Consider the following 15,504-nt stretch of genomic DNA (forward strand, 5'->3'; position numbering starts at 1 on the left):
TTTGGCATTGTATGAACCAAAAGAGCTGAGATATTCTTCTAAAAATCTTAATTTGTGTTCTGTTGAAGAAAGAAAGTCATACACATTCAGGATGGCATAAGAGTGACTAAATGATGAGAGAATTTTCGTTTTTGTGTGAATTATTCCTTTGAAGCCCCTGTACCAAACAAATGCTCTACCCCCTCTATTGTGCGGGACATGACGTGCCAAGTGACCCTGGTATTTAAGTGGTTTTTTTTTTTTTTTTGCATTCCTTGCATTGTTTGAACATGTTTTATGCACAACAATAATGCTCTGTCAGAATTAAAGTAAATTTAGACCCTGCACATAAACTGATTTTAATGTAATTGTTTCATGCATTATGATATTGAAAATTACTTTGATCTTTTCATTTCTGTAATCATGTCGCCTTTTATTTATTTTTTTTTAAATCAGATTCATGTAGTGAATATATATATACAATAATTTGGGGCTATTAACAAAAGATCCAGGGCTTCAGCCCTATCAGACAGGGTCTAGCTACACCCCTGGGTTTATCCAAATCGTTCCATTGTTTACATGCAATAACAATCATCAGTGTTTAAGGAAGCAAGGGGAAAGTATGACATTATAATTAATAAATAAATAGATTATAGATTAGAAATTATTGTTAAAAATAATTTGTGGAATTTTATTGTTTCACTTAAAAAAATGCAATCTGTCAACTTACCCCCAAATGGCTCATCTTACCCACTAAAGAAGCAACTCACCCCTAACCTGGAAAAAAAAATGTTTGTCATTATTTTGGCCATGTCATGAATTTTTTGGAAATGTGATCATGTGATCACATCATAACTTATAGGAATGTAATGATAATTTGTATTGAATTTTTAATTTGATGTCTTGTTTAATTGCACAATTAATAGCATCTACATCTATTGTAATAAAAATCAAGGTAAATACTCAGCCTCATTTTTACCAAAAACAGCCTCTTTGCATTTTTTCTATTACAATTTGAATTGGCAAGAGAATTCATCATGATTTCATGTCTGTTTTTGCAAAGGGGCAACCCTACTCACTAATCCATGTTTTTATAACAATACAAATCTTTTTTTTAAGAAATCGTAATCTTTAATATTCTGTTTATTAATATATAAATATACATGCATACACTGGCAACCAAAGGTTTGGAATAATGTACAGATTTTGCTCTTATGGAAAGAAATTGGTATTAAAAATAAAGTCTGGTTTTATTTAATCTATTTTATTTTTATTTTTTGCACAGCAAAGGCCTGTTTGTGAAAGGGCCATGTGCTATAAGTCAGTAGGCACTTAAGTTAATTTATGATTTGCTGTCTGTCTGAACCAAAGAAATAAAAGCAAACTATTCGTATTGCATTGAATCGCATTGTGTTGAATTGAATCGAAATCGGATCGCACTGCATCGTAAAAGGGGTGGATCGCACCGCATCGTTAGCTGCTTCATATGTATCTTTAATGTATGGTATCATTGGCTATGCATCGAGATGCATATCTCATCGGCCTCAGTTATGGAGATGCACATCCCTAATACATACAGTCTACAGGATATATACAGTAAACAGTATATAAACTGAAACAATTCTGACACCTATATTTGTATTATTATTCTTGTACGCAAGCACTGTATTAAGCAGCACGTAACCTATTCAAATGAATATTGTTTCTGGTTATTACAAGTAAAAGTCAACTCTGTCTATTTGTCAAATATTACAGTACATCTAATGTGATCACAATAATGTTGCACAAAATGTCCAACTTGACAGCTCTCTTTTTAAGCCCTCCCCCGACAGTACTCCACAAATCTGGCCAATCAGTAAGGCGAGGCGCAGTTGAAGATTAACACACCTATTATTTTAGCTATTTCTTTAGTGCTGCTTAAAGGCACAGAAATTACACACTTCACTTTTAAGCACCAACAGTTTATAAAAAAACGATATGACCCTTTAATTAATCTGTATGAGAGTGATGGTAGAGAGAAGACAGAATATTATACCCACATGAGTACCATGTCAGCCTCAATGTGTTGGAGCATGTATTCTAACTTGTAGACCACAGCTCCGGCATGTATGTTATGTTTATCTCTACTCAGATGCTAGCTAGAACTGATGACATCTTGGATTTCCTGTTGGAGGGAATTGATCTTTTATGTGATCCAGTGAAATAAAAGCCTTATAATTAATATACAGTAGATATACAGACTGTAAATGTTCTGAAATTAAAATCTATACCACTGGGAATGCATCCTATAGGTTGAAAATCTAAATAGTGAAATGGCACTCCTTCCTATCACAATCTATCTTGAAGTCTTTTTAAGAGTGAAGCTGAGTGTGAGATGGTGAATGCAAAGTGGAGGAATAGTGGGTGATGTCAGTTCCTGTGATGTGCATGCATGTTGTGGACTGTTGTAACCGTTGGCGTTATGGGGGCAGAGAGTGAAGGCTATGATTCCACACACCTTCATAGGAAGTGGAATTTTAAGAAGTACTAAAGATGCACAAGAAAAAAAGGCACACAGTACTGGACAATCAGACATGCTCCAAAACCAACAAGATACTCATACAACCAAAGCACAAAATCTTTTAGATAGTGTCTATTTCAGTGGCAGGAAATAAGATATTTCCAATGGTCAATAAAGACAGACTGCGAGAATTCTTCACTTTGTACTTTGTCCTTTGTCATATCAGTAATCAAATGAATCAATGATGGAAGAATGTTTTCATTTTCATTTCTCAAATCAAACCTATTTGACCACTTTAAACACAGGAAGGAAGCGTGTGAAATGTTAAAGCACAAAGTGTACTGAGACAGTTTCTCTTGCATGATCTCTTCAGAAATCTTGAAGTGTGTTTCAGCAAGACTGCAATAAAGCTAACCTGAGGGTCTTTGCAGAAATTACGAGGAATGAAACCTGCAAAGTTGCCTTGCGGTCTGGATAGGATATTCAAAAACAGCTGACTAGAAACTGCTAAATCAGTCACATCAGTTGCAAAATAAATATGTTCCGATGTGCACTAGTTTGTCAAATATTCAGGACAAACTCAAGAATATGGCACATGTTATTCGAAATGGTAATATAAATAACACTGGAAATGTTTAATCAAAGATTTGCATAATTTCCACTGACAAGCGTCCCACAATCACATGCAAATATTAGTGGTGCTGGAAACACCTCATTACAAAATATTGCATAAGCATGACAGATCCTCTCTTTGTTCGCATGTTTTTTTTTCCTTTATTAAAAGTTTATTGACTACATCCATTAACCATTATCACTCATAATCTGTCAATATGACCATTAGTACACAGTAAGACATTTTACCCACAGAAAATAAATACTTATTATTATTTTATTTTTAATCTGTATTTAACCTTTTCATAATACAGCAGCATAGTAGTGTTCATTCTGAAAACTTATTTGTATACCAAACGCATTTATTGCACAAGGGCAATGATACATATTTGACATGATCAAAGCCAAATATGATTTGACAATTCCAAGCGGATATGTTGCACTGCAAATATGGCATGGATTCTAATTAAGCATATGGGAGCTCAGGGTAAATTACTCTGCTGAAAAGACAGCTGGGAACATAAGCATACCAGCATCCAAAACACAACATATGCTGGTGGCCTATGTAGAAAGAGTCCAAAAAAAGCACTGATCTCTATCTGAACTCACAATCTTAACCTAATTTCATGATCTAAGCCCTTTCTAAACATCCCCTTATCTTCACCTTCAGGACCGCCATGATCAGTGGATCTTGAAGAGGCCAAAATAATTATGATGATAGTTGGTGCTGAGCAAATGGGGGTGTGACACATTGACAAACAGCCAGTCCGACTGCTTGAGATTTTGAAGAGAGCTGAGATGACTGCCAGACATCCATGGCTGCTTGCTCCCTGCCAAACAGAAGCCATCTCGATGATCTCCCATGAATGTCCGCTCATAGCCATTTCTCTTAACAAAGACAATGTGAGTGCGAGAGTCCGTGGGACTGCAAGTGCGTGCAACAAACTCCACACGAGAGTAAACAAAGTACAAGCCATTTTCACTGACTTGAAGGCCGCCGTTGCTGTACTTGATGCCATCTGTGAAGGCCTCGCCATGTGTCGCTTCCCATTTCAGAGTTCTAGATGACATGCTCTGCGTTGCACAGCCTGTTGTAGAAAAATTATAATATATGACAACAGTTCAGCATTTTTTATCGAATGTATGGAAACATCCTGTTCAGAAGTCCTGAAATGGTTTGAATGACCACCCAGTATGAACTTCCACTGTGGTTTATGCTGGTTAGTGCTGTTTTTTTCTGCAGTAAGAAATTCTTGGCAACCATCATGGTCTTTACTTTATGTTAGACCAATGAAGTCTTGCTATTTTAAAAATTTTGGTGGGAACATCAGCACCAACATCCTGAACATAACATAAGCAGTTCTGGTCTCTTCAGCATGGTTACTATAATGAGAAATGTGTATATGTTTAGATTTTTGGTGCAAGACTTACCTATCAGGTGTGCAGCTGCCTTTTTTTTGGTCTTGTCCATCTCTGTTGGTTTTGGGCCTGTTAAATGGTATAGTATAGCTATTCAGATTATCATGCTCACCAGAATAATATAGAAAGATTTAGCACAGGAACAATCTGATAAACCGATAGTAAGTAACAAAACTCACCAACTTGTCTTTGTGGAGAGAAACTCTGAATTTTTGTTGGTATTTCCTGCAATTAAGGGTAAAACAATCACATCAAAAACTGCATTCAAGCATATGCACAAATTAATTTATACAGGAATGTTTCTGATATCTTCCTGCAGATGTAGATATATATAGCTAGTTGACCTTTAGCTCCTGAGAAAGAGGAGCCGGTGTCTGACTATTCTGGTTGAAGTAAAGGATATCCTGTAGCCTTTGACCGGTGACCACAATTTTTTTTTCTGTTGTGTGCATGTCAAAATGCAAACTGGTATATACTCCATGCACATCAAAGAGTTTCAAATGAAAAGAATATACATTGGGTCACTGTATAGACATATACATTTATATTTTTACATATCATCCATCATCCATCTAATAGAATTACTTATGAATGGCATTCAAAAAAATATGTATTAATTTGCTATTATCATATATAATCATAATCCACTATCCAGTAGCTCTTACCTGTGTCAGCCTCTCCAGTTCAGTCTGTAATCTCAGGATTTGGTAGGCTCCCAGTCCCAGGGCGGCAAAAACCACCAGGAGTATCAAAGTCAGTATCCAAGCCATCCCAAAATTCATTCTCCCCCAGCCCCTTCTCTTCAACTCCATTCGGGCAGGGGGAAAAGTCCAGCAGGGTACCAGGGCTGGATCTGTCCGTCCATGCACCTGCTCATGGTAATACTGATGCTGTTGAGGATGACATCCACCAGAATCAACCATGAACACTGGAGGAGACGGGTGGCCAAAGTTACCGCTCATGTTTGCACTGCTCAGAAAAGTGTGTGAGGGTGTGACTGACAAGAGAATATGTCTTGAGAAGGTGTGCAGAACATCAGTTTTAAAGGTCCTGCAGTATGGTTCAGACATCCCACCCACCCACACTCACTCACTCACTCACTCACTCACTCACTCACTCACTCACACACACATACACACTCTATCTGTCTGTCTCACTCACTCTTTGCCTCTGATTCTTTCTTTGCTTTCCATGCACACTGATAGAGTTTTATGAATATCTATAAAGCTTTCTGGTTCATTGTAAGAGGATGTGCATTCATTTGTGGCAAACCAAGTCATGTAATAATCTGGCATCATAGATAGCAAACCATTCGTCTCAAATCTTGTTATCAGTTATTAGTTACCTAGGCATACTAAAATAAATGATTTACAAAATAGATTAATCTAATAATTTGATCAAAGCTAAACTTTCAGCCAGTGACATTAAAAATTTAGTAATTTAGTTTCTGAACACTCCCATCATCTTCCATCGGTCTGACATACCTATAGCACCAAACTCACGCCATTGGTTGAAACAATGCACTCCAATACACTGATAACTCCCAAAAATCTGTTTATTTAAAAAAAAAAAAAATCAGACAAAGCAAGAAATCTGCATTTACATGAGTTTGAAATAATTGAGTTATTCTCTGCTTTTGACATCATACTGTGAAGAGGCACGGGCACAACACATGCTCACTCTAGATAAGCCGGAAAGAACACAGGTTAAGGTGTTTACATGCAATACAAAATCGGGGTAATGGGCAAAAATCTACCTGTGTTGACTGGTTTATTCTTAAGTCATTTATGACCTTACACTTATAAAGGAGAGCCGTTTAATGTGCTTACATGATCATACATGTTGTTGGCTTATTAAGCTTAATCAATGTAATAATGTGCATATAAATGCACTCACTAGCCGCTTTTCCACTATCAGGCCAGTGCGAGCCAGGGCTATCCACTGGCCAGCTGGGGCCAATAGCCTCGGACCTCGAGCCGCAAGACCAAAATCTTTCTGCGTTCACACCATCAGGCCAATAGCCCCTGACGGATTGCCCGAAAACCCGCCCTAAACACACTGCCCTGGTCCCAACTACTCACACCACGCTCGTTTCACAAGCAAGTGAGGTCAAGCTGAGGTATCATGTTATCTAGATCCCCGTCTGTCGTTCTCTTCAACGTTGTGTCGGAGAAGCGACACTAGGGGTCTGTCTTGAGCACCGAATATACCTCTGATCTATGAAAAAAGGCCAATGCGAAGTTGGCAGCCAGTATTTGCATACCCCGCCCACGGACATATGGGTATAAAGGCGAGGAAATACTAGAGTTCATTCAGAAAATTTCTTCTGCATGCTGTTCGCGTGAAATCACACCAGTTCCAGTATTCCTCTGACGCTCTGCATGCTGTTGGATTGAGAGCGCATTACAGCGGCGATTTCTCCTTCTTGCACGGCAGTGCAAATTGCCCCTGGGCTCTTTGACAGTGCAGAAACCCAAACTCTAAGAGAGTTATTTAAAAGAGTGATTTCCTCTAAAAGAGCAATACACAGCGGCGTTGAACGTCCTTTTCAGGACGTGTCTTTTTAAAGACGTGTTTCCGCCTCTGTGTAGTTTCTGGATGCGGTTGATTTCTCCACACCTCTGACGGTCATAAAAACTGCCTGGCGTACCTGGGTTGCGATTACATGCAGGCAGCATTTTTATGAATAGTCTATGTTTTCAGGGCGGGAACATAGCCATGTCAGCATTGCGGTCGCAGGCTTTCTTTTGTCATGAGAAAAGCCACTTCAGACGCCCCCCCGCGCCTCGCGTCTTTCCCACGGGATTGGGGTATCCCAGTCTGAGCCTGATGCACAGAGGTCCGCTATGCTTTCCCGGAAAATCCCGTCCCCTCCCCCTCACGGCTACTTGATTGGTTCCACGGGCATGTGCACCACTCACAGCCGCCCCCCCGGTTCCTTTCTTCCCGGACGTGCATGATGAGCCACGCGCTCATCCGCTCTCGCTACCCTCGACAGCGGAGCGGCCCTCGGGTACACGCGATTCCCCCAGTGGACAGGGCTGTTGCTCCACTTATGCCCCAGAAACCCTACCACCTGGCGGGGTCGCCCTGTACTCCCTTCCAAGGCCTGTAGGACAACATCCTCGCTGACAGCGAAGGCCTACAGCGCCGCCGGACATGCCGCTTCCACCCCGCACGCCATGGCCCTCCTGCAAGTCCACCAGGCAAAGTCACTTAAAGAATTGCATGTGGGTAGCCCTGATCCCGACGTGCTGCAGGAACTGCACTCAGCGACTGACCTCACCCTTAGAACCACGAAGGTCCAGGAACGACACCTATGGCCGAACCTGGTGGAGATGTGTGAGACTGACAAGGTTCGCTTTCTCGATGCCCCAGTCTCCCAGTTCGGCCTCTTCGGCGACACCATCGAGGACTTTACCCAGCAGTTCTCCGCGGTGAAGAAACAGACAGAGCCGATCTCTCATATCCTGCACCGCCGCAAGCCTGCCGCCATGGGCCATGCTCCGCCTCAACCTGGGCCCAGCTCTCAGACAACGTGTCGAGCGCTCCGCAGGAAGTAGACGCCCCCTGTCTCACGGACCCCCTCAAGGACCCGGAAGGCTCCCAGGCGCTCCTGAGATGGACGACCCAGAGCCCAAGACGTTAGCTCCGGAGATGGTAAGACTACTCCGTCCCCGGTGGAGGGCCGGTAGGAGAATCTTCTTTTGAATTTATTTCATTTGCCACTCCCAGCGGTACCCAATTCTCAATATAAGAGCAATATCCTTTTGTCTCTGGGTCATCTGGCCCGCAAACGCCGTTCTCACGGCACTCTGCCACCAGATCTCAACAGTCCCAGAATGCTGGACGTGGTCCCAGACCCGCCTTCAGCCCCACGACTGTCCCCCGGCCGGCCGGTTCTGACGAGTCCAGAGGACGCCATTACAAGACCTCCTCCTCAGTCACTAACCCACCCCCTGCCGGGTGTGTGGAGCAAGGTAATTGCTTCCAGTCTTTTCTCAGCACCAGAGCCTCGGGACGCGTCCTCGCCTCCCGACGGCGTTCTACCTGCTCCGCCCCGCTGCGAAGCCCTGCCAGGTACGTCAAAAATACTCATGCCCCTAGCACGGAGATTGGATGCGTGGCTCTCACTTCCCAACCCGTCACGCTGGCTGGCCTGGACCATCCGACTCGGTTACGCAATTCAGTTTGCCAGGCCCCCGCACCCCTTTGCAGGCATCCGCTTTACCGCAGTTCATGGCGAACATGCCAAATTCCTGCGTGCGGAGATCGCTACCCTTTTACTCAAAGACGCAATAGAGCCTGTCCCTCCAACCGAAATGAAGAAGGGTTTCTATAACCCTTCATTGTACCCAAGAAAGGCGGCGGCTTACAACCGATCTTGGACCTGCGAGTTTTCAACCGAGCTCTGCTCAAACTCCCATTCAAAATGCTCATGCACAAGTGTATCTTAACATGCGTCCAGCACCTAGATTGGTTCGCAGCGGTAGTCTTGAAGGACTCGTACTTCCACGTCTCAAATTCTGCCGCGACACGACCCTTCCTACGGTTCGCGTTCGACGGCCAGGCGTTTCAGTACAAAGTCCTCCCCTTCGCCATGTCTCTGTCCCCTCGCGTCTTCACGAAATTCGCAGAGGCAGCTCTTTCCCCGCTCCGAGAAGCCGGCATCCGCATACTCAATTACCTCAACGACTGGCTCATACTGGCCCACTCCCGAGAGTTACTATGCGCTCACAGGGACCAGGTGCTCAAACACCTCAGCCGCTTGGGGCTTCAGGTCAACCGAGAAAAGAGCAAGCTCATCCCAGTTCAGAGCATCTCCTTTCTCACCATGGAGTTAGACTCAGTCACAATGTCCGCATGTCTCACCAACGAGCGTGCGCAGTCGGTGCTGAAATGCCTCGCCAAATTCAGGCCGGGCACAACGGTCCCTCTAAAACTCTTCCAGAGGCTCCTGGGGCATATAGCATCCTCAGCCGCAGCCACGCCGCTGGGGTTGATGCATATGAGACCGCTTCAGCACTGGCTTCAGACTCGAGTCCCGAGACAAGCATGGCGCCGCAGGACCCCCGCCTGCCGCAAAACACTAAAACCCTGGACAGACCTCTGCTTTCTACGGGCAGGTGTGCCCCTGCAGCAGGTGTCCCGACGCGTACGCTCCCACCACATGTCACGACTCGCCCGTCGTCTCCTCCTTTGGAGCCTATCCCAGTCTTATGTGCAGTGACTCAGGTCGCTGTGTGCCACTCACATCCCTGGCAAACTCAATGTGATAGAGGACGCACTGTCACGACAACGCTTGCCCAGCGGAGAGTGGAGGCTTCACCCGAGTCGGTCCAGCTGATTTGGGAACGATTCGGCAGAGTCCAGGTAGACCTGTTTGCCTCCCGAGAGACCTCCCATTGCCCGCTCTGGTATGCCCGAACAGAGGCTCCCCTTGGGGCAGATGCACTGGCACACAGCTTGCTGTGCAAGGTCAGTGAAGACGAGGAACAAGTCACACTAGTGGCTCCCTATTGGTCCACCTGGGCCTGGTTCTCGGACCTTGTACTCCTCGCGACAGCCCCTCCCTGGCAAATTCCCCTGAGGAAGGATAATAACAACAATAGACAACAGGGGGAACTTGCCGACCCAATCCACTGCGGGTACTCTGTCTACCCTGTACTGGAATAGGTGCTCCACAGGGTGAGGTCTCCTACTCGGACTCCCCCTGTGTGTATTTTCCGCGATACGGTCCCCTTACGAGCTGACCCGCGTTTCCTTAGGCAGTTCCGGCTGCCCTCCGGTCGCCGTGTTGTAGCAACTCTCCCTCGCTGAGGCTGGATCTACCACCTCGTCACTCCCATGTGTCGCCTAAAAACACATGTGATGTATTCACCACTTTACCTCCCTGCCGGGTAGGTGTGGTCTCTGCAGGGTCTTTTCCCTCTGAAAAATAGGAAATTGGGTAAGACCCCCTTCCCTTGATGCATGTAAGGGCCCCGGCATTCTATTGCTCTATGCGAGAAACATAGAGAGAAAAGAGGCACGGCCAGGCTTGGCAAGCGTTGCCTTGTTCCCCTGTCTAGGGTAACCAGAAGGACTCCGACGACTTTTTTTGGGGCATTGGGGAAGGGTACGTGCAGTCTGATACAGCCGGTCAATGGCACGTAAGAAATACCTGCCCTCTCCTGTGTCAGCAGAACACGTACACGGCTCAGCACATGGTGTGATTTAAATTGGACCCCTAGCTCTCGAAGAGAGTGATAGACGGGGAACGTCTAGGTTACGGATGTAACCTCCGTTCCCTGATGGAGGGAATGAGACGTTGTGTCTTCCCGGCCACGTCGCTGAGCCAAGCCGCTGTAGTGGCCAGAACCATTTCCAGAAAAATCTTGAATGTATTTCCTCGCCTTTATACCCGTATGTCCGGGAGCGGGGTATGCAAATATTGGCTGCCAACTTCTCATTGGCCTTTTTTCATAGATCAGAGGTATATTCGGTGGTCAAGAGAGACCCCTAGTGTCACTTCAACACAGTGTCTCGTTCCCATCAGGGAATGCAGGTTACATCCGTAACCTAGACGTTTTCTAGAATATTGAGTTTATATTGTTTGTAAACATTAAACATGAAGCCCCAGGCAGTGGGAATGCAACTGGCCATGGCACGCACTGGCATGCCCTCATTTGGCCTGATAGTGAAAACGTGTCTATTGTTGTTATTTTGGGCCAGTCAGGATGTTTAAACAAACAGAGGAATGTTTTGACAGTGCCACAGAGACACAGTATTTACACTTTTTTGTAAATATAGGATTACTTATATTTTTCACTGCACATAAGACTGGGATAGGAGAAAGTATTTTAACATTAACAAAAATACACACATCGTCTTTAATCATCGGTTTAGAATAATATTAACGGAGTGACTATTTGCACTAGCTGTAAATAGCACCTGCCACACAGCACAGCTATTTGGACTCATGGAAACACAGATATTGAAGACAAACTGGAGGGGCATGGGGTCTTATGACGGTGTGGATTGCTTTTGTTGTGCGAACGACCTGGGTTAGATTCTGCCTTTTGTCCCATTTCTCCCATCCTGTTTCCTGTCTTCACTCTTAATATTTCCTTTAATACTAATGAAAATTATATTTTTCTAACATTAAGCATCTCCAAAAATGCAGGTCTTGTGGGGTGTTCCCAGTATGCAGTGGTTAGTACCTGTCAAAATTGGTGCAAGGACGGAGAACCGCTGAAATGGCGACAAATGTAAAAAAAATGTTTTGCAAAATTCGCCGTCTTCTGCCTGTTTGCATTCACCTTTTATCGATAAAAATGGTGTGTGTGATGATGTCATGCTTAAAAAACACTTTGTCTCATAAGTTTTGGGTTATCATAAAAGTAATCTGTCCTTAAGCTGTTTCCATACAGAAATGTGTGTTTGTCGCTAAATGTGTACCTTTCGCCTCCCAGATGCCCCTAATTTGTTTTCTTCTGAAGTTTTGGTAAAATGGGGAGAGTATTGAAACAATTCATTAAAATTAGCCAGCATACTGTCATTTTTATTTCACAAATAAATGCAATCAGAAGAGTAGTTGATGTGGTGTAATATCAGGGTTTACATATGATACATTCCTGATATTCAATAGGCTATTTTGAACAATCATCTAATCTAAAGTATTGCCCTCACAACTGCATTATGTCCTGCATATTTGTCCAGCAACTTCTAATGACCAACTGAACTTGATTGTCATCTAAAATTAATTTTAGTGTCATGCAATTAACATTTTCTGAAGAAGCTCAGCAAATGCAATCTGAGGTAAAGAGGGTTAGATATAAAATATTTTAAACTTTTCAAATGTTCAAAAGCTAGTTTTCTGAAAGTGAACTCGGCATTGGACAAATTGTTCTGATAGTTTATTGTCTTGGAAAAAAAAGTATAACCCCCCCTCCTGTCGTTGACGCTAGGGAGATAGCATCAACGACCCAATGAGCCAACCTCTGTTTGAGGTTGAGGTTCCCTTTCCGCCATCCATCAAAGCAGACAAAGAGCTGCTCAGAGCATCTAAAGCCCTGCGTATGGTCCACGTAAATATGCAAAGCACGTACCGGACAGAGCAACGAAAAGGCTGGTTCTGCCTCCTCCCGGGGCAGAGCTTTCAGGTTCATGACCTGGTCCCTGAAGTGGATCGTAGGAACCTTGGGCATGTAGCCCGGTCGCGGTCTTAGGATGACGTGAGTATCTGCCGGACAGAACTCCAGGCAAGTGTCTCTGACAGAGAACGCTTACAGGTCCTGAACCCTCTTGATGGAAGCTAGCACGATCAGGAGGGCCGTCTTCAAGGAGAGGCCCCTGAGCTCAACTGAGTCATGTGGCTCGAAGGGGAAGCCCTGAGAGGACCACTGAGAGATCCCAGGAGGAGAACAGGCTTGGCCAGGGAGGATTCAGCCTCCGGGCACCTCTAAGAACCTGATAATCAAGTTGTGCTTACCCAAGGACTTGCCGTCCACTGCGTTGTGGTGGGCTGTGATAGTGGTTACATACCCCTTCAAGGTGGAGGGGGACAGCTTCCCCTCCAACCTCTCTTGCAGGAATGAAAGCACTGCGCATCTCTGCGGGTCTTCAGACCCGGGAAGAACACCAATTTGTGAACAAGCGCCACTTTGGGGCGTAAACCTGCCTGGTAGAGGGAGCTCTGACTTGGATGATTGTGTCTAAGGCCGCAGGTGGTAGACCGCTTAAGTCTTCCGCATCCCGTCCAGGGGCCAGATGTGGAGGTTCCAGGGGTTTTGCCAGGGAGACACTGTCACGAGGAGCGTGAGATCCGAGAACCAGTTTCAAATAGATCTATCTGTGCCATGCTGAACCGGTCCCAGATCAGCTGGACCACCTGGGGGTGGAGCCTCCACTCTCCACTGAGCGTAACCTGTCACAACAGCACGTCCGCCGTCGTGTTGTGGTCGACCGGAATGTGAGTGGCGTGCAGCGACCTGAGTCGTGGCTGACTCCAAAGGAGTAGATGGCGGGCGAGTTGTGACATATGACGAGAGTGCAAGCCGCCTTGGCGATTAATGTACGCTACTGTCGCTGTGCTGTCTGAACGGATCAAGATATGCTTGCCCCGAAATAGTGGGAGAAACCTCCGCAGGGCAAGGAATACAGCCAACAACTCGAGGCAGTTGATGTGCCAACACAGGCGGGGCCCCATCCAGGATCCAGCGCCCAACCCAGGTGAGAGGCGTCTGTGGTGACCACGACATGTCTGGACACCTGATGTAGGGGGACTCTTGTCCAAAGAAAACAGAGGTCTGTCCAAGGGTTGAAAGTCTGATGGCAGGAAGGGCTTGGTATGTGCCATGGGCCCAAGCCCATCTCGGGACTCATATCTGAAGCCAGTGCTGAAGCGGTCTCACATGTATAAACCCAAGCGGCGCGACCGCGGCCAAGGATGCCATATGCCCCAGGAGCGAGCAACGCACCTGAGCACTGACTGCGCACGCTTGTTCGTGAGGTGTGCTGACATTGAGATTGAGTCTAACTCCAAGCCGAGAAAAGAGATGCTCTGAACCGGAGAGAGCTTGCACTTTTGAAGCCCCAAACGGCTGAGGTGTGTGAGCACCCGGTGGGTACATAGTAACTCTCTAAGTGTGTTAGGATTAGCCAGTCGTTGAGGTAATTGAGTATGCGGATGCCCACTTCCCGTAGCGGGGTAAGGGCAGCCTTTGGGATCTTGGTGAAGACGCGAGGGTACAGGGACAGGCCGAAGGGGAGGACCTTGTACTGATATGCCTGGCCGTCGAACGCGAACCGCAGAAAGGGTCGGTGTCAAGGCAGAACGGAGACGTGAAAGTACGCGTCCTTCAGGTCTACTGCCGCGAACCAATCTTGATGCCGAATGCAGGTTAAGAGTTGCTTCTGCGTGAGCATTTTGAACAGGAGTCTGTGTAAAGTCCGGTTAAGAACTTGCAAGTCCGAGATTGGCTGCAACCCACCACCTTTTTTGGGTATGATGAAGTAAGGACTGTAGAAACCCATCTTCATCTTGGCTGGAGGGTCAGGCTCTATCGCATCCTTGAGTAGCAGAGTGGCAATTTCTGATTGTAAGGTGCTGGCATTTTTGCTGCGCATTGACATGGAGCAAATACCGCTGAAATGAGGCGGTGAGCCTGGCGAACTGAATCGCGTAGCCGAGTTGGACACTACTAGCCAACGCAATGGGCTGGGCAGCACAAGCCATGTGTCCAAGCTCCGTGCGAGGGACACTAATGGGACACTCTCTGATGCAGCGGCGATGTCATCATCCCGACCTGGCTCTAGGGAGAAGGCAAACTGGCTATGAGGCAAGCCGCCTACGTCCCGAGTGTGGACTGAAGCAAACGAGCGTGCTGGGGGGCGGGTGGTTCGTGGGGCTGTACCTGGTGAAACCGAGCCCGCAGCCATCCTCAAATCCCCAAAGATTTATTATCCAATATTAACACTATTTTTATGCATTTTTATTTCAATATGCTCTTTATAGTAAACTGTGCGAGACATTATGTAGGTGACTTGACTCAATGAAGTTCTTGATTTTTAATTTAAACCATCATGAAACCGCAATGCAAGCACCGTCAACGCCACATGCAATTTTATCAGTTGTCAGGTCCCCTGTCGTGTGAAACTACATTGTATATATTCTATTACATTGGATACATACCTGTCTTTATGTTTTCGTTTTGCCAGCCACCTTGGTAGTCGATGTTATACAGTAGTCTCTATAATAACATTCAAGTGTATTAGTTGAATGATGGGTGTACCTGTGCACGTGCATATGTGTGTGCGTGTTTTGCTTAAACACAGTGAAACAACTCTGGCTACATCTGCGACTTCAGTGGCTAATACAACTTCATGCAGACAGAGATGTGTTCATTCACTTCTGTTTTATTATTTACAAATTTGTCATTTTTTTTCATTGCATCACTAATGTCATGGGTTCGGCTGGACTCAGAAAAAATTCTAGAGTCCCAAACGCTCAA

The 15,504-nt window shown here is 45.3% G+C and overlaps 1 protein-coding gene across 1 annotated transcript; it reads right to left on the bottom strand.

Annotated features, from left to right (window-relative positions):
- Positions 1-3,655: 3,655 nt before the first annotated feature.
- faslg (Fas ligand (TNF superfamily, member 6)) lies at positions 3,656-5,472 on the bottom strand. The gene is made up of 4 exons (XM_052096585.1): positions 5,176-5,472; positions 4,690-4,735; positions 4,523-4,579; positions 3,656-4,179 (listed from the first exon to the last, which is right to left on the bottom strand). The coding sequence occupies exons 1-4, from the start codon at positions 5,470-5,472 to the stop codon at positions 3,773-3,775; spliced, it is 807 nt and encodes a 268-aa protein (XP_051952545.1). The 3' UTR covers positions 3,656-3,772.
- Positions 5,473-15,504: the final 10,032 nt, after the last annotated feature.

This window comes from Xyrauchen texanus, chromosome 28 (assembly GCF_025860055.1).
Source record: "Xyrauchen texanus isolate HMW12.3.18 chromosome 28, RBS_HiC_50CHRs, whole genome shotgun sequence".
Classification (NCBI taxonomy): domain Eukaryota; kingdom Metazoa; phylum Chordata; class Actinopteri; order Cypriniformes; family Catostomidae; genus Xyrauchen; species Xyrauchen texanus.